Source organism: Equus przewalskii, chromosome 10, assembly GCF_037783145.1.
Source record: "Equus przewalskii isolate Varuska chromosome 10, EquPr2, whole genome shotgun sequence".
NCBI lineage: Eukaryota > Metazoa > Chordata > Mammalia > Perissodactyla > Equidae > Equus > Equus przewalskii.
This window is the reverse complement of record NC_091840.1, coordinates 25437372-25456207: the sequence shown is the minus strand read 5'-3', so window position 1 is coordinate 25456207 and position 18836 is coordinate 25437372. Positions and strand designations below refer to the sequence as shown.

Sequence of the window (18836 nt, the reverse complement as noted above, 5' to 3'; positions counted from 1 at the left end):
GGTGACTCGGGTTGCTCTAGGAAAGTGGTTCCCAAGTAGTTAGTCTACTGAATCAGAATCTCCTGGTATAGGGCCTGGGTTTTTGTTCTTGTTTTTTTAGTATCTCCCTCTCTTGATTTTGATGTTCTAGTTCCCTCCTATCACTTCACAAGCCTATAAACATGGATGCTTTCGACATTTTTTTTTTCCTATCTGTTTTGGACAGGTGTTTGCGAGTAAACCCAAAAGGGCTAGATGAAGAAAGTAAAGATTACCTGTCACTTTACCTGTTACTGGTCAGCTGTCCGAAGAGTGAAGTTCGGGCAAAATTCAAATTCTCTATCCTGAATGCCAAGGGAGAAGAAACCAAAGCTATGGGTAAACGTTCTCCTCTTTGTTCAACAGCTTATTTTCACGTACAACAACTATATACACTGACAAGTTGCGGATCTGATCGGTTTTTTATGAGTAACCCAAAATATAACTTTTTTTTTTTTTTTACCTCAGAGAGTCAACGGGCATATAGGTTTGTGCAAGGCAAAGACTGGGGATTCAAAAAATTCATCCGTAGAGATTTTCTCTTGGATGAGGCCAACGGGCTTCTCCCTGATGACAAGCTTACCCTCTTCTGTGAGGTGAGTCCTTTTACCCCACTGTGAGACTAGCAATTCCCAGACCTGGTGGGTTTGGTAGGCTTAGTTGTATTGTATCAGGGATAGAAAGTGAGAAAAATCCCCAAGTGGAGTGGCACCGCACACACGTCATTTATGTGACTGATTGAAAATTGTCATGATTTCAAGGTTGTTGGGCACCTCAGCTTTCCATTTGTTACTGTTCTTACAAACAAAGATTGTGCACTATCTTGGTATGTGTGATTTTTGAGTTGCTTAGGTCAAGATTCTGGCTTTTTCATTGCGGGTTTTTTCAGATAACATTTAGAAGGACTGTCACTTCAAGCTGAGGAGAATGGCCGGCAAACAGATATGTATATCTGTTCCTTAAACTTTCTGACTTCTCCTTGAGTATGAAGTCCACGCGTGTTTGACTACAGAGCATTTGCCTTTTCTGCTCTTTGAACTAGATGACTCACATCAGGAGTTGAGTGGCTCTGGTTTGTCTTACTGGAGTAATTGTGAAATAGGAAGGTGGGAACCATTTTTTCTAGAGTGAAGGCTGTGTAAAGCTCTCTAACTTGTTTGCCAGGAGAATTATCTCTAGTTAGCTAAGGAAATCCTTCTCTCACAAACGACCTACGAGCCTTTCTCATGTTTACAGGGAAGCCTCGAAGTACAATTCCCAAACCGAGAGTGAGTTGGAAAGTGGTTTCTTTAATGAATATATGCCAATTAGTTGTTTCATGCTGTTATCAGTACATTTATAAATACTCATAAGCTTACAGCGTAATAATTGAATAAAACCTTCAGTCAGCTGGGATGGTAGTGTTCCCTATACATTGCATGATCAAGGAACCACTCCTGAGCAGCAGCACTTGATGAGATGACCATTGTATTTTCATGGGGAGGATGCAGGCAAATTCCCCAACTGCCAGTGTGCTCTATCAAATAATAGGCTCACACTGTGAGTTAATGACAGTTCCAAAGGCATATCACCACCTGTGCGGCTGGGAAGGGTGTCCCTTAGGAATCTTGCCTTTTTGCAGAAGAGGCCTGGCCAGCAGTGGCCAGCTTTTTTTCTGAGTCACAGCTCATTGAGTATTTCCACAGAGTAGTTGCTGGTGATTAGAAAACTTTGGAGGTGTAGTTTATTAAAATACCACGCTGAATATAAAAAATACAGTTTGCTTAATAGTTACTTCCTTCTCCTTGGTAATTGCTAAGTAAAAGAAGGAAATACTAAAGTTATGCCTTCTATATATATAAGTACATAAAATGTTGTAGTTGTTTTTTTGTATGAAACTAAAATTAGAATTCCATATCACACTCAGTTGCCCAAGTGAAGAAATGAGAACAATTAGGTGATTTTGTATGAGGTTAGATGTTATATGAACAGGCTGTCATTTAATTTTTGCCTATCCTAGAGACCTATATTTCAGAAAAATGTAAAAATAATGGAAAATTCTAATTTCTGTTGGAAATGAAAGCCAACTTTGAACTGTTCTCTGAAGGAAGAGACATCGCCTCTAAATATTGCATCTGGTGTTTTAGGCAATGCCATAACCTTTATTGCAGCATTTTCAAGTCCACAGTGGGTCCAGCCTCGCTCATGTGCTTTCCTCTCCTCCTCCCCAGAAAATCCATTCCAGCTGTTCCAACCCTTGTATTGACGTTGATTTGGAAACCATTTAGCCTGCCCTCACTTGGCAGTCTCTCGTCTTGTGGTTAAGTCTAAGGCTCGCTCTCCCTTCGCTTCCGCATATGAAATTCTCTTAGGAGAAATCCTGTGGTTAAGTTTAGATTTGCCTTACTGACTTAGAAGGGAAGTGAGATGACACTTTGGAAATGAGGAGATGTTGAACAGGGAAGCGTCTGCTGGGTTCTGCTGATGCCATCGGTTTCTTACCATCGGACCAGGTGTGCCATCTGTTCCCTTCACACTTCTCTGTCAGCCACAGGTGCTGAGTGTTGCTTCTCATCCTTGGGCTTGTGCCTAGTGAGACTCGTTTCTGTTCCAAGGCTCTCTGTGGACTTAGTAGCATTCAGCATTGCAAGACGGTTGCGTGGGGGTGTGTGTTGGATGCGTGGGTTTTAAAAATGTCTGCAGCTCGTCCAAGTTCCTAGCGCTTTTCAAAGCTGGATCATCCTCTGGTGCAAATTCTGTCCCTTTGACCTGTTGCTCCCTTCTATCAATGGAATATTTATAAACAAGTTTATCTTAGGTCATGTTTATATTTTATTAATTATTGGTTAGTATTTTCATATTATTTAGAGGCTTTTATGAGGTTGATGTCCACATACAAATTTAGGTTGTGAGTACTCCACTACTCCATTCCTCACTCAGCCTTTGGCCTAGGCACTTCTGTGCTATCCTGACTCAATAAGTGCAGTCATTTCATGGATTTTTGGGGGCTCTTCCCGGAGGCCATGAGAGAGAATCCTAAGGTGAAAGACTGAGAATCATACCTTTGTATGTTTGGGCTTTATTTCAGTGGTATTTCTGTTAATGAATATTTAAATGAAATTAGATTGCAAACTCTGAAAATGCCAAATGGATGGTCTTGTTTGTAAAGTGCCGTACTGGGTTCACTTTCATTTCTCAGTGATGTGTTTGTCTGACTGTTAGGAAATGTGGCGACTCTTCCAAGTTGATATTGCTTCGTTAATGTATTTGGAGCATTTTCAAAGCATTCCCTGAATTGTGTCTTATCACAATTCTTTCAGCTAGGTTAGTTCTCTTATCTTCGTTTCCTGTTACTGGGGAGAGAAGCAGTGCCTAAGGAGGTCAGGTAATTTTTCCTAACATTGTGCAGCAAACTAGCGTCAGGGCCGGGTCAGCTCTCTGTTTTCCGTCTTTAGTCTGCTGTGCTACACTAAGCGGAGCTGAATGCCATTCACCCAAGGAAACATCAACTCTACGAAGTTTTCTTAAAAGAGAGTATTTATTTTGGTAATCAAAGAATCAGGAAAGCTGTATTACACTTTTGGTTTTCTCTTTAATAATTTGGACCACAGAAAATCTACATGAAAAATGTTTCAGTTGTGTTGACCCTTCTCTCCATTTATTTATATTGAAAACGAGTAGCTGTTAGTAATAAAGACGCATGTATTCCACCTTCACTGTCTTCACTGTATATGCTTTGACAGGTGGAAGATTCTAGTGCCTCTTTGTGTTGTTGTAATTAAAGTTGAAATATGAAATAGCTAATCAATAGTTAACTCTTAAAACATCTTTCTTTCTTTCTCAAACATAGCTTGGGAATATGTATTTTTGCCAAATTTTAAATATGTGGGTCCATTTATTTTTTTTCCTTTTTATCATTTTATCAATGGGTTGTTTGGATATATTAGTTGAACTGTATGAAAAAGCTACTATTTGATTGTTCTTGACCTACAAAAATGATGATTTAATGTGTAACAGTATAACAGGTTATAAAACATGATAATGTAAACCTACCACCCAACCCAACACCAGCAGTAACTTGGAACTAACCTGTGTGTGCTTCTCCTTTATTCCTTAGACCTGTTATCTCCCTACTCAGAGGATGATAATTAATAGCTGTTTTGAATTGTATGTTATCATTCCCTTCTTAATTATTTGTATGCCTGAACAATACTTTATTATTTAGGTTTGGTCTGGTTTTCAGCTTTATAAAAAGGTGTCAGATTGTATATAGTCATCCAGGACTTGCTTTTTTTACATTATTATTGTGGATGTAACTATAGTTCTATAGTTCATTCATTTTTAGTGCTGTTTAATAGTCTGTTGTGTGAATATACAACAGTTTAATTCATTCTCTTGTTGATGGACATTTAGATTGTTGCTAGTCTTTTGATTAGAAATAGTGCTGCTCTATAAACAATCCACGTGCAGTCTATTTTTTTCTTGATTGTTTTAATTATATAGAATTTTAAAAATATATTTCCATTGGTTTTACTTAGACTTTTTATGTTTAGGTAAAATGTACAAGAATTGGCACAATCTTTATAGTCTTTTATGGAATTTTCTTTTTTAAGAAAAGGAATAGACTCAAAGTAAGACCCTTTTACAGCTTGAAATTTAGGGGATTATACAGCCTTCCTGAGACATTTTCATGCAGTCATTTATAAGACGACATAAATGTCACAGTCACGTCATCTTCACAGCTGCAATTCTGAATGAGTCTCCATAGTCAACTTTATAGGCATTAAAAAAATCTTTAGTTTTTCTCAAAATGGTCTCATTTTAGCATCATCATTTGCAGAGGAAAACAATCCCTTTCTAAGTTAAAAGTTTGGGCTCTGAAGACTCATTTGTGAATGCCATTTAAAATTTATTTTTAATTAAGCGTATTTAATGTTGGTAAGAGGTGCCAGACATTCAGAGCTCTGGAGACTCCAGGCATCCATATATCTGCAGAACGAGTCTGGCTCAGACAGTGAAGGTACATTCTCCTTCTTGCTGTGTTCCTGTCTGTCTAGAGAGAGAAACTGCCCCAGTGAGAGGAGTCATGGTCCTTGGGCTCTACTCATTACCAAGCATACCTTTAACCGGCAAAGGGTCCACTGGTAACTGTAGTTTGAAATTCAGCTTAGCTCTTGCCAATTCATTTTACTCAGTGTAGTAAATTGCCATCAAGTGTTAATGACTTTGGGCTCCTGTCAACCTGGTTTAATTCAAGCTTAGGAACCCAGTGCCAAAAGCATTTTCCATTCCCTTCATTGGCCATCCCAAGAGATGCCTGCCATTCCCTATGAGGAAGTTGGATTTAATTGATCTTTTCCCTTTTTTTAATCAACAGTATTTTGAAGCTATAACTAGAAACAGGCAACTTCTACTTTCGGTGTTAATATTGTCAAAGAAGTGAGGGTGTTAATGTGAGAAAGTGGCTGAACCAAATTAGAGATCTTACGCAGGACAAGAGAGAATCTCTGTAGGGTGGTTTGTGCTGGGTCCTGGGTTATTAAAATAATGTTGTAATCTGACTCTGATAAATGTGCTACTAATGCTAAGCACATTCATAATTGATTAACTTGGCTCCTTCATTGCTCAAGACCATAATGGCTAGTTTTAAACAAATAAATAAATTTCTTGACCTGATAGTAAATATCTCAGTCCTGCACAGAAGGGACTATGGGTCATTTGGATGGGGCATTAACTTTGCCTCGGGGTTTATGACTGCATTTAAGGGATGACTTGCATCCCAAAGGTTAAAAGGGTCATTTAAGATGTTCCTAAGCTGTCTTTCTCATCGAGCAAGAGTGGGGAGCTGATTCTCAAGGTTTGTGGATTCTCCTTTGATTATAACATTTCTAACCTAATGTGACGTAGGAGATGAAGCGCAGCAATGGTTGTTAGGCAGAAGACTCATCTGCTAGGTCTTATCTTCAGTGTGGTAGCTTACTCTTATTATATAATGTTATATGATTTATAAATCCTTGTATCTGGTGTCCTAACAGATTTTTCTGAGTTTCACTGATCCATCTAGAAGTTACCTGGGTTTTTATCTAAGCTGAATAGTTCAGTAAATTCAGCTGGTTAAAACATGCTGCTGCTGAAGCCACAGTGGCATGTTGGATCCCTCTATAAACCTGTTGCCGTCATTCTGTTCCAAAATTCTAAATGCATGTCTAGCTAGAGCTGGCCATCTTGTATGTCGTTGTCACAAATGACTAAGTAAGAGTATAAATGGTGTGGGATATTCACCCAGTTATCATGACCAGAAGGATCTTCCAAGCCCAGTTCTGTTCATTAAACTAACATTTGTGCGGAGGTGCCAATTATTTCCCAGGCCCTGTAGAAGCTGTATTTTATTTTCATGTTCCAGACTAAAATAACTGAAGTGCTTTAGGCTTATTAGATTCTTTTCTCTAGAGAGTTTAACTTAAATGGTAGTTTCTATAGGAGTTCTTTGTATTTAACCTTTTGCTTAAGACAGGATAAAGTAAATACTTGAGGTTTATCATTTGTTTCTGTACATCTTTTTCCTCTGGTGGCTTTGCCCGGCTTTTCAGGGCAGGAGAGGCAGAGCTTATTAGAAGTTGGAGGAGAAGGAGATTTGTGGGGCCCTCTCCGCGTTGTCCTGAGATGGTGTGGAATGAGTATGATTGTCATAGATTGGACGTTACTTGATCCAGAGGATAAAGCCTTGATTTGTGCAGCTGGTTTTAAGGGAGCATGACTAACGTTAGTATCGAGTATACTATAGCATTAAGGTAAAAGTCATCTCTCCTGCTGGGAAAAAAATTCTTGGTAACAGAAGCTTTGGACTGTGTTTCCTTGTCTTTTACAGGTGAGTGTGGTGCAAGATTCTGTCAACATTTCTGGCCAGAATACCATGAATATGGTGAAGGTTCCTGAGTGCCGGTTGGCAGATGAGTTAGGAGGACTGTGGGAGAACTCCCGGTTCACAGACTGTTGTTTGTGTGTTGCTGGCCAGGAGTTCCAGGCTCACAAAGCTATCTTAGCAGGTTGGTATTTATTCATGGGGAAATTTAGTTTTGGTGAAACAAGGAAAAACAGTGGCTGCGTAATTGCCTTTTGAGTAACTCGAACTTTTTGAACTAGTGTAAAAAAGGTGCAACTAAATAATATTTTTATATTGTGGCAACATGAGTTGTCATAACCAAAAAGGCTGCTCTGTAAAAATGGTATTTCTGTTTTTCCTGTCTGTAGTGGACTTAGGCCATGATTTTCAAGGAGTGGATGATGATGTGTATTGAATGCCTTTGCACCTAGAGAGTAGATGTCCAAACAGTGGTTAAGAGCAGGTGTCAGCCTCTAAACAGGGGCTTAGGATGTAATGGAGAGGATTCTGGACTCAGGACCAAACCGCCATCTAGCTCCGTACCCAGTCCTGGAGGTCTTGGCCCTCTCTTTGGTGCTAGAGGAACGAGAATGCTGCCCGTGACATGGAGGATCCGCTGGCTCCAGTTATAGGCCCTTGGTCTCTAAGACCAGAGATGCCGACGCAAGAGGAACTGATAAGCCAGGACTGAATTCACCTCACGTGAAAGTATAGCAGTCAGACACAAACTTCTTTTCAGACCATAGAGCCTGTAAGAGGAAATCGCAGGAAGCTTCAGGCAACAGATGTATTACCAAGACCCTCAGCTCTGTCATTCTAAAATATGCACCTAGCAAAACGTCAGCCTGGCTCAATGTGGCCCTCTTCCCGCCCCCTCTCGCAACTAGGTGTTACTGTGTATTGCTATAGGAAGTCGCTAAGTCCTCGGTTAGTGTCTCCACGCTCAGCTGGGCCCTCAGCCCTGCCAGGACTCTTTCTACAGAAACGTAGTCCACTCCCTTTCGTTTTCTCAGTAATAGGTACTTCAGACCTTTACCACTCTCCTTTAATCTCCAACTACTGGAAGATGACCCTGCTACTTCTTCCACGAGAAGATTGAGGTCCTTCTCCCTTAGCTCTTGCTTCTCACCTTAACGGCATTTTCCCTGCGTTCTCAGTGGAGGAGCTGTTCTTCCTCATGTCCAAAGCAGACTGTGTTTTCTACTTCTGCTTCATACCCCCTGCTGCCTTCTCAGAAGCTGTGCTCTGCCAGTTATACCTTGTTGTCTGGTGTCTTCCCCATCTCTCTCTCCTATTGCCTGTTTACCGTCAGCCTGGAAACAGGCTCAGGCCTCTCCCTCTAGTTCTTCTCTCTCTCTCTCTTTTTCTTTTTTTTCCAGAGCTAAGTTTCTTGAGTTAGCACATTCACTGTCTCTCCTCCTTTCCTCCCACTTATCCTCAGTTTACCTCCATGCTGTGAAAGCAGTTTTCTAACGTTATATGACCTGCTAGTTCCTAAATTTGAGGGACTCTTTAATTCATATATTATTTGACTCCTTTCTCTGGTTTTCTCCTGGTTCTCTGGCTACTTCTAATAGTAATAGCCTCACTCTTCTTCGCCCATCCCTTCAAACATTGGTGTTCCCTGAGGGTCTGCCTCAGTTCCCTTTTCACTCTCCTTATTTCCCCAGGTGATTTTGTTTGTTCTCATAGCATCAGCTTCTGTCTATCTGCTGAAGGCCCTCTCAGCGTATCGCTGCTTTGGATCCTTCTCTCTTTATTAAAAGCACCAGCACTTTAGTATTCAACTGCTGTAAGGTATTTATTTAGTACCTTATACTCTATAACCCTTCTGAGATAAGAACAGTGAGAATTAATATCCTTTTGGGATAGATTAAAATATTGAGGCTCAGAGGGTTAAGTGATTTGCCCAAGATTATGTGGTTAGAAAATGGCAGATCTAAAACTAGTCCTTTCTGATATAAACTATAGATCAAAGTCCTACTATGTATTCCATCTGTTCCTCCTCTCTTAGGTAGAGATTGGTAGTCTCAACTTTCACCAAAACCCTTGATTTATTGGACAACATGATAAAATTTGAGTTCTTAGCCATTTTATTACTTTCGTGGTTGAAATTAGGCTTACTTATTTTTCATAGTCTCTATTAGACTAGAATGGGCATGGATTAGAATGCTGTATCTCAACCTGTTCTTATTATCCCCACCCCTAAGGGAAAAAATTAAATTATACCTAATGAGAGACATTAAATACTAAGGATTGAGATTTTTTGAGGTAGGATTGAGCTTTGAAGGGCTGCCAGCGATTGTGATAGCTAAGATTTTTTCGCCTCTTTGGGTCTCTCATCTCTGTTGAGAACGCCTGGCTTGGAGGAACAGACAACCAGCTGAAAACAATCACGCGCTCCCTCTAGTTAGTGGATGCCACTGAGCCCTGTTCTTGACCTCGTTGCTGTGTGGTCCCTGGAGATGGAGAAAGTAGGTGTCGTTGTTCCAGGCAAAAGTCCAGCTGTTAAGACACCCTGCTTACACCATGAAGGGCTTTCCGTTTGAACCCCCATATCTACCCAGAGGATATCATTGTCATCCAACATAGGCAATTTGAGTAATTTCCTTGAAATATAAATGGTTGGGATGGAGCTAATAAGAAATTATTTTGAAAGTAGTGATTTTTTTCCCCTATGTGTTGTAATTATTCAGATTTTGATGTATTATAAGAAGAAAAGAATTTTATAATTCTGGTGTAATTTGAGGCTAAGACCCTTTCCTGTAGCAACAGGACAGAAGGAGAATGCTCTCTTCTTCATAACAGAAGAACCAGGAGATTTCAGTGTGATAACCGTATCTGCCTCTGTTTCCCTCTCACTTTGTAGCTCGTTCTCCAGTTTTTAGTGCCATGTTTGAGCATGAAATGGAGGAGAGCAAAAAGGTATGTAACAGGAGGGAGATATGTCTTTTTAGCTAGATGGCTAGATTCAGATGATTTCCTAGTTTGGCAGCAGGTTTATTTTCCTAATGATTTTTTTCTTATGTGTTGTTAAAATGGAGTATGATTCCCTGAACAGACACTTTCTGAGAGCAGAGAGGTGGTCCATTCTAGATATCTATCTATCTAGATATCTAGGAAGCATTCTAGATAAAGCAGTCTCACTCTGTCCCAGGCACAGAGCTTTGGGTGAGAGTATTAGATATGTGTTTCTACTCAGGGCAGGAAAAGTGACAAGGACCAGCCCTGGAGGCCTAGTGGTTAAGTTTGGCATGCTTCTGCTTCAGCAGCCAGGGTTCAGTTCCCAGGCACAGACCTACACCACTCTTCTGTCAGTGGCTGTGCTGTGGTGGCAGCTCACATACAAAAAGAGGACGATTGGCAATGGATGTTAGCTCAGGCGAATCCTCCTCAGGAGAAAAACAAAAAAAGGTGACAAATCAAAAACATAGTTGTCTTATTGTTGTATATAAGAAAACAAAGGTGGTATGTATGATGGGAGAAAAGGCTGTTATAATCAAACAGGGCAAAGAGAAATTTTCCATTCGTGTTAGATTTTAACATTTCTTTTTTCTTTCTTTTTTTTTGGTGAGGAATATTGTCCCTGAACATCTCTGCCAGTCTTCCTCTATTTTGTATGTGGGATGCCACCACAGCATGGCTTGATGACCAGTGTATAGGTCTGTGCCCAGGATTCAAACCTGCGAACCCTAGGCCACCAAAGTGGAACACACGAACTTCACCACCACGCTACCAGGCTGGCCCCCATTCGTGTTAGATTTTAAATGATATCAGCTTTTCTCCTCACCAGAGCTTAAAATCATGAAAATTGTTTAGGGATTTTGTTCTGTTGGAACGTTTCTCATTTTCAGTTTTTCTGGCATAGAATCGGGTTGAAATCAATGATGTGGAGCCTGAAGTTTTTAAGGAAATGATGTGCTTCATTTACACGGGGAAGGCTCCGAACCTCGACAAAATGGCTGATGATTTACTGGCAGCTGCTGATAAGGTGAGATAAGAACAGAAAAATAGCCCAAGATGAGGAGTTTCTGTGACTTCTTGAGTGTCATGATGGGGCTTCTGTGTTGCTTTGTGGGTAAGAGGAGCCGCGTCTTAATCTGGCCAGGATGGTCCTGGTTACACTTGTTCTCCAGCACAAGTATTGATAGCACCCTTTTGATTTCAGAAGTGTCTTGCTTTGAATGGTAAATTATATGGTCACGCAAACTATGGAAAAGAAGGATAAGTTTGATGTTTTTCTCTCTTTACTTCCCCATCTCAAACTTAACCACAGTGATATTAAAGATTCAGATAATACTCACATTTGGAGTTATAGTTTATAATTTGGCTTTATAATTTTAAAAATGTTCTTGAGTTCATTAGCTTTTATGTAAACTTTGTCAATAAGAGAATAATCTTTTATCCAGTGTCATGGTTATCATTTTCAACTTTTACCTAAGTAGTTATTGAAATATACCATATTGAAAATTATAAGGTGATTAATAGCTCTTTGGGGAAAAAAGAGATACTGCTATAGTAAATGTATACTTTGATTGTAAGACACGTTTTGGTTTGAGAGATGTTAAAGTGTGAAAATAAAAATGTGGATCTTAGAGTCAAGAAAATATTGGGGATTACCTAAAACAACAGGCCAGTGCTTCCCAAAATAAGGTGGGGATGGGGGGAAGGTTAATGAAACACTGCTTTTAACCGAGTCCAATCAGGGAGTTGTGTGTCTCTGTTTCACTGCAGGATTTCTCAGATCCTTTACTATACTCGTGTGCCCTATGAGTTTCCTGTAAGGGAATGTGATGGTCAGCATTTCTTCAGTTTAGTTAACTCTGGAATCCTTTTCCTCAAGGACTGCCTCTGGGGATTAGTGCTCCCCAAAACAAACTTTGGGAAACTGACTTTCATTGTGTAGATATAGCAGAGAGAGCCCTGTGGTCTGAGGAAACACAACTGGGTGGGGGTGAAAGGATTGCTGTCTGTCCTGCGGGAGCTTTTCTTGTGTTGAGGGTGGTTGAGGCAAGGGCGTTAAAAGGGCTTAAACCCAGCCAGCAACAGAGCCAGTGGGAAAGATGGTTCTCTTCCTGCCGTGCCGCTGCAGCACCCCTCTCGGGGCAGCGCGGGCTCTGACCGAGGGCGCTAGAGCCTTCCCGGGCTGCTGTGGGAGTGGGCCCCTTCTACCTCCCTCTGCACCCGAGGACAGCGGGAAGGGCCTGTGTTTATAGTGCAGGCTTGATCTTTATGATCAGCTTTTTGGAGTGTTTGTAGGGAGTGAGGCATGTAAACCCCATCAATGCTGCTGATGAAAAGGATTGAATAATAGCTGTATTCTTAGCACCTTTCAAGACTTTATTAGTACAGTTAAGCAAAGTGAACATTCCATACCCTTCCATTCTGGCTTAGTCCTTACCGGAGGAATGTTGCTTTCAGTGGAGACAGTAGGAAGATTCACTGTGAGCTCTGGGGAGGTAGAAGACACAGCCCAATGCCTGCTTTTTGTAAACTTGAGTTTATAGTGATTGTACCTCATCTCTCTGATTTTTCAGCGGTCTCTTGTGCTTAGGCACACCAGATGTTTATTATCCCCCTCATCCTCCTACTCCCATAAGGATGAGTAGTAACACAGGGCCCACTTTTTAGACAGAAATACTGAGGCTCAGAGTGGTATATCCCCAGAGCCAGGGGTAGACATCTGTGTTCCCTGGGTTTTCCTTCCTGCTCTTCAGCCAGAGAACTACTAGGATCCTCCAGTAAGTGCACAGAACTTGGGATCAGCCTGAATTGACATTCCAAGAATGGTATTTTCAGTACAATGTGTTAACTTACATTTTGAAAAGATAAAGCAGTTGAATCACGGCAGTGCTTCAACTTTATGAATGAGAAGTAACTGAAGGGTGTGTTTCCAAATTCCATTCAGAATTTCCAGTTAGACAGTCTTTGCTCCAATCTTATATGGAAACATTTTTACCTTTACCCCTTTTTTGGAGCTTAAGGAAAGCAGAATAAGAAATCTTTCATGGAAGGTTCTAAACATCTAGAATTTACCCAAGAGGTTGAAACAGCTTCTTCTGAGCTTTTCCAGTCTCCTGGGGACATGTGTAATTAGACCAAAAACAAAACAAAACACATCGGCCAGGCCTAGGAGACACAATTTCAATCTCTCGGGTAAATACTGCCATTAGGCAGGTTTTTCAGAAGCATAATTAAGGGAAAAAAAACTTTGTCCCCCAAGGGACAAGAATGGCTACTTTTGTCTAATTATGCAGTAGGGATCGGAGCTATTCACAGAAAAAAATCCTTTTAAAAGAATATATTGAGAAAGGATAAGAGGATTGTTCCGTGCAGAACTGTATAAAGACTGAACATTTACTCAACCTTTCCCAGCCTTTTAAAACAAAACCGGCAACCTGATGTCTTGCTTGCCTAGTGTCATTCCTGTTTTCCATGGAAACTGTTTTCCAGTTACTCAAATGTAAAAAATTAAAGCTGCACCAAAACCAATAAAACTCTCTTTTTGCTGCAGGAGATCACAATGCCAGTAGATATGCCTCCCCAGAATTCATAAATAAAATTGTCCTGGTTTGATTGCCATGATTCAGCCTGGAGGGGTCTTATGTCATTGAGTTCTGAGGCCCCCAAGATGGGACCTATTCGGAGACTGTGGATACCCTCCAAGCAAACCATTCTCCTGTGAACTAATTAATGACATTTTATGTTGTGCCTCCTTTTATCCGTTCCTCCTCCTTATCCCTCAAGTTCCTTACTAAGTCCATAATCTCATATTTGAGAACAAGTAATATAGTTGCATCAAAACAAATGAGCTAGATCAGATGTGCCCAATATTAACCTTCATTTCCAAAATGTTTATACCCTTTAGTTGGAAAATAGGAAGTTTTTAGACAGAAACTAGATCCAGGGTCTCTGTTGCTTTGTTCTTCTGTTCTGAGCATCTTAACCTCAACCCCAATAAAATAGGACTCCTTTTATCCTTTTCTATTTAAAAGGAGACCTTTGGTTGACCCTCATTCAGGAACAACTAGTGGCAGAGATGCTGGTGAAAGTCACCACAGGGCTCCTTTTCACAGCCTGATGGGCCAGTTGGGATACCCTGCCGGGCTGGTGACAATGCTTAAGTAGAAAGAACTGTGCTTCACCCTGGGCTGGCTGTAAATAAAAGGATTGTAGAAATTCGAAATGTAATGCCCCTGTTGACTTGAAGCACAGTAATGCCTCATTGTAAGGATGGGTGGTGATGGTTTAAGACACACTCTAATCACAGCTGGGGCAGGGTAAACTTGAGAATGTGCATCTACTTCATAATTGCTACTTTTCTAACAGGTAGAGTTTAGAGCTTGAATGGCAGCTGTGCAATTTATTTAGCTGTCTTCATTTAGCCTCGGGAGTATGGTTATGTTTTATCCTTGCAGTAGTACCCTTCTCATGGCCTGTGCAGTTCCATTCAGGTATCCGGTTACATGGTGTACAGCTGAAGAAAACCACTTAAGCAGCAGTCCGCCCGGAGCTGTCCCTGCTCTGACGACAGCAGTGCTTGTGTTTTACAGTACGCCCTGGAGCGCTTAAAGGTCATGTGCGAGGATGCCCTCTGCAGTAACCTCTCCGTGGAGAACGCCGCAGAAATTCTCATCCTGGCTGACCTTCACAGCGCAGATCAGTTGAAAACTCAGGCAGTGGATTTCATCAACTAGTGAGTTGGCATCTTCAAAGTTCTTCTTTCAGGATGGTTGGGACAGCTAGAGAAGTGAGAAAGACTTTGAATTAGTGAATAAAATAGACAAGTAGCTTCATTAACCTTTTAGTAGGAAGTAGAGAGTTTTCATTTTTCCTTCAGCTTGACAGTATGGAAGATGATGTTGCTTTCATGGGTCTAACCCTATTGGTGAATGAGGTGTTTTACTTCCTTGTAGTAATCGGAATTGATGAAAATGATAACTGGCTGGCCTGAAAAAGCTGTGTGCCCCAGATGATAGTATCTTTACTTCACACTCACTGGCTTAATAAGGACATGGAGATCTCTGGGAGAACAGAAGTATGCTTTTTGGGAGTTAGTAAAATGTGTCTAATGGCTGATTGTGGAGTGGGGAAAAGAGAAGGGGTGAGCGCTAGATGAGATTAAGTACTGTTTTGAGGAAGACGTTCTCTCCAGTAGAGCTGTCCCTTCATCCTAATGACCTGGCCGTATTACTTTTGAAATAACTCTCAGGGCACGTTCTACTCCCTTGCCTCATGGGGAGCAAAAGTTAGAAAAAACCCAAGGGAGAGAAGCGGGCCTTATGAAGCCCACACAGCAGCAGTTCCGCGGGGGTGGGTCTAAGAGGTCACCAGGTAGACGAGTGAACGTTATTCAACACAGAATGTGCCTGAAGACAGGAAACAACGGCCCCTAAATCTGTTTGTAAGATTATTTCAAAGTTACCAGTTGAGGCAAAAGAGGGAGGGAAGAGAGCACTAAATGTGCATTCTGATGAGTGCTCACTCTGTGCTGGACACTTGTTTGGTGCTTTTAGATGTAACCATTTCACGAAGTGTGGTTATTACCCACTCCTTTTCCGTAATCAGATAGGCCCCAGGCTAGAATCTGCTCTGTGGATACGGGACTAGTAAATGACAAAGCCAGATGGAAGCTCAGAGCTGTCTGACCAAGAGAACCTGTGCTCTTTCTCTTTATTAGCATCTTCAGTAAGTACAGAGAGCATTGACAATGTAGAGAAGGGCCTGAGCAACATTTCACCTTTTGTTTTTGAGAATATAGTGGCTCAAAGTCCTGGTTTTCAGAGTTACAACAGCCACAACCTAGTCAGCTGTCTCCACATTGTCTAACAAGCAAATCCTCATGCATATTAAGGGTTCTGTCTGTTTCTTACATTGACACCGTTTACAGCAAACTCTGGGAAATTAGGCCATCTAGGTGGCTGTTGAGTCCATCCTTCGCTCGCTCCTTTGGTAACCCGTCTCTCCACATTTCTCCTAGTCATGCTTCAGATGTCTTGGAGACCTCCGGGTGGAAGTCAATGGTGGTGTCACATCCCCACTTGGTGGCCGAGGCATACCGCTCTCTGGCTTCAGCACAGTGCCCTTTTCTGGGACCCCCACGCAAGCGCCTGAAGCAATCCTAAGATCCTGCCTGTTGTAAGACTCCGTTTATTTTCCAGAAGCAGCAGCCACTGTTGCTGCCACTGACCACCAGGTAGACAGCGCAATCTGTGGAGTTTTTACTCTGTTGTGGGGGGAAGAGACTGCATTGTGGCCCCAGACTTTTAAAACAGCACTAAATCAACTGGGGGAAAACGGGGGGGAGGGAAGGGCCCGGGACTCGGGGCTGTTCAACCTAATGAAAACCCTGTTGCTGCGTCACTGTGTTCCCCTTGGTCTGGCCAAGTTTGGTACTGTGGGGACAGAGTTTAGGCGCTGGCCCTGAGGACATCCCAGCGGTGGTACTTCGGAGAAACCTGTCTGCATCTGACTGAGCAGAACAAATCGTCAGGTGCCTGGAGCAAAAAGGAGAAAAAAAGGACATTTAGTTTTAAAAGAAGGGAAAAGGAAAGGAAAGAAAAAAGGATTTTTGCAGAATTTCTCAAAAATCAGTTTGTGAATTCCAAGTGGTATTTATGTTGAGAGAAATTTTAGCCCATCCAGCTGTGCTAAAACTTTGATATTTGTGAAAACTCCTCACCACCGTACAAGCACCAGAAGAGCTCTCTTGTTGTTAGCACTTATTGTTTGCAAGAACAGAATACATCCTTTTGTCCGTTTATGAAAAATGACAAGTTGAAGGAGAAGGAGGTATCGGATCTGGAAGATGAGTGTTCTGATGTGGTGACTTTTGCAAAAAATCTTCATTGGTGTTGAAAACTGGAAAAAATAATTCATCCAGAATTCATACTGTCTTGACGAGAACTAAGGTTCCCTGTTTTTAGATATTGTGGAAAATGTTTTTTGGCATTTTTCTCTGATTTTATTTCTCCTTCCTCCCCCATCCCTTTTCTAAAAAAAACCAAAAAAGCAAAAAAACACAACACAAAACAAAAAGAGAACTAAAAAGAAGAGAAAGAAAAGGAAATTTTATTATTGCTGTGTGAAAAAAAATCCCAACCCAGATTGCTCAGCTGTTCGTACCAGACTTGCCGCCTGCATAGGAGCCAGTCCCATTCCTTCCAATTTGCCCCTCTTCCTACAGGGGAGAACTTCCAAATGTTAATTTTTTTCTTTTTGAAAATATAAATAATTACTATTTTGTACTGTGTGGTATCTCTGGTCTTTTGTTTCACTCACCTGGCTTGTCTTTGAGTCTGAGTTCCTTAAGGGATTTTGAAGGCCTAGTTTGATCCTTCAGCTTACAGAGATGATGTTTGAAATGTCTAAGCAGTAGGGACTTACTGCATCTCCCTAATCTCGAGTTTCCTTTATGAACTACCAGCATCTGCCAGTCTCTTGTCCTTGAGTATCTCACCGTCCACATCCTAATGAGGGATCGGGCTCCTACCTCTGCCAAGGCAAGTAACGGAAGTGTGGTTTTCTGTACCCTATGTGTTTTAAGACCTAACTCCCAATCTCCCTTCTCCTAGCTAAATATACAAAGATCAAGGGGACATGAATGTGGAGACTGATTAAATAAAGGGAAATTATTATCTCTGACTGCTTCTGTCACTGACTTTATATGTTTGCAGAAAAGTTAATCTCTGAATTCCCAGTGAGTTCACAAGAATGCTCTGGGGTGTTCTGCCTTTCTCATAGCAGTGCTGGACAGGACAGGACAATGGGACACACTGGAAAATGTGCTGGCCATCTGGCCAAGGTGTGTATTATCTGACCTTAGATGGAGGCTATATTCCACCTTCCATTTCCCTTCAAAGATCTTAGGCTTTGCAAATTTTCCAGTTTTCATTTATATTGCTATCCCTGGAATGGAGTGGATATGATCTGTTAGCAGTATAATCAAAGGATTTACTTATTAGAAACCACTCCATTCACTTTCAGTTTCCTCCTAAATGGCACCGTGTGAGGAAGTGCCCAGTTCTCCGTGTTCTGGCTGCTGTCCTGTGCCACCTCAGTCCTTGCTTCCAGCTCAGCACACAGATCCAGGGATCAGGGCATACACAGTCTCCTCTACCCATCTTGTCTCTCAGGTCACTGCATTTGCTCAGCAGTTCGCGCTTTTCAGCGAACATTCCGTATACAGTATCTCATTTGAACCTGCCAACAACTTGATGAGTTTGGTAGGACAAGTGATAGATAGCATCTTCCGATTTTATAGATGAGAGAGGTTAAAACCCAGAGAAGTCAAGTGACATGACCAAGACCACGCAACTGTTGAGTGACAGGTCTTCTGATGTAGTACCTGGAAAGACGTAAGTTACTGGAAGAAGTTCCTTTTCCGAAATGTTTAGGTATGAAATCTGAGGTAAAGCTTTCTTCCTGTGGGAATAGCAGAAGCAAAGCTCTGGAAAGGTACCTCTGCTGGCCTCTTCTTCAGAGGTTCCTGGAGGATAAACCAGGCTTCAGATTTGCTTTCTTCCTCATTCACAGAAAGCTGTGCATTGGGGGCTGGTGATTTCAGGGAATATGTCCTCAGGAGGGTAGCTGTCCTGGCACCACGCTTCTGGCAGGATGAAGGTCTCTTCTGGGATTTTCCAGTATTTATGGAGTTTCCAATGTGGGCTTTACTGTGGGTACAAAGCTGTTAGGATTTCAGGTACAGGTAAAGCTGTTCGATGCTTCTCCTGTCATTATTATATTATTTCTGGACGTGTTTGTTTTTGTTTAAATGATACAGTTGAAGCCATCTGGTTATGACAACATCAGAGCCCCAGCATACTGTTCATAAACCTCCCACTGCCACCTCCCCCTCCCTTAGCTCCCCCACATCTGAAATTTAATTCAAGTTAACTCCACAATCTGGGGCATGTGCTGTCACTGCAGAGATGTCCGTGCCAGTGGAACAGTTGGA

At 41.5% G+C, this 18836-nt stretch overlaps 1 protein-coding gene across 7 annotated transcripts in view; it reads left to right on the top strand.

The window, feature by feature from the left end:
* SPOP (speckle type BTB/POZ protein) overlaps positions 1-17127 on the top strand; it is a 61410-nt gene extending 44283 nt beyond the window's left edge. For all 7 annotated transcript variants that reach the window (XM_008520361.2, XM_008520360.2, XM_008520363.2 and 4 more), the window contains 7 exons: positions 206-357; positions 487-614; positions 6866-7043; positions 9750-9805; positions 10749-10871; positions 14434-14576; positions 15861-17127. In XM_008520361.2, the coding sequence (XP_008518583.1) occupies positions 206-357; positions 487-614; positions 6866-7043; positions 9750-9805; positions 10749-10871; positions 14434-14576; positions 15861-16005 (925 nt within the window). In that variant the 3' untranslated portion in view covers positions 16006-17127. The remainder of the gene's footprint in view (positions 1-205; positions 358-486; positions 615-6865; positions 7044-9749; positions 9806-10748; positions 10872-14433; positions 14577-15860) is intronic.
* The last annotated feature ends 1709 nt before the right edge of the window (positions 17128-18836 follow it).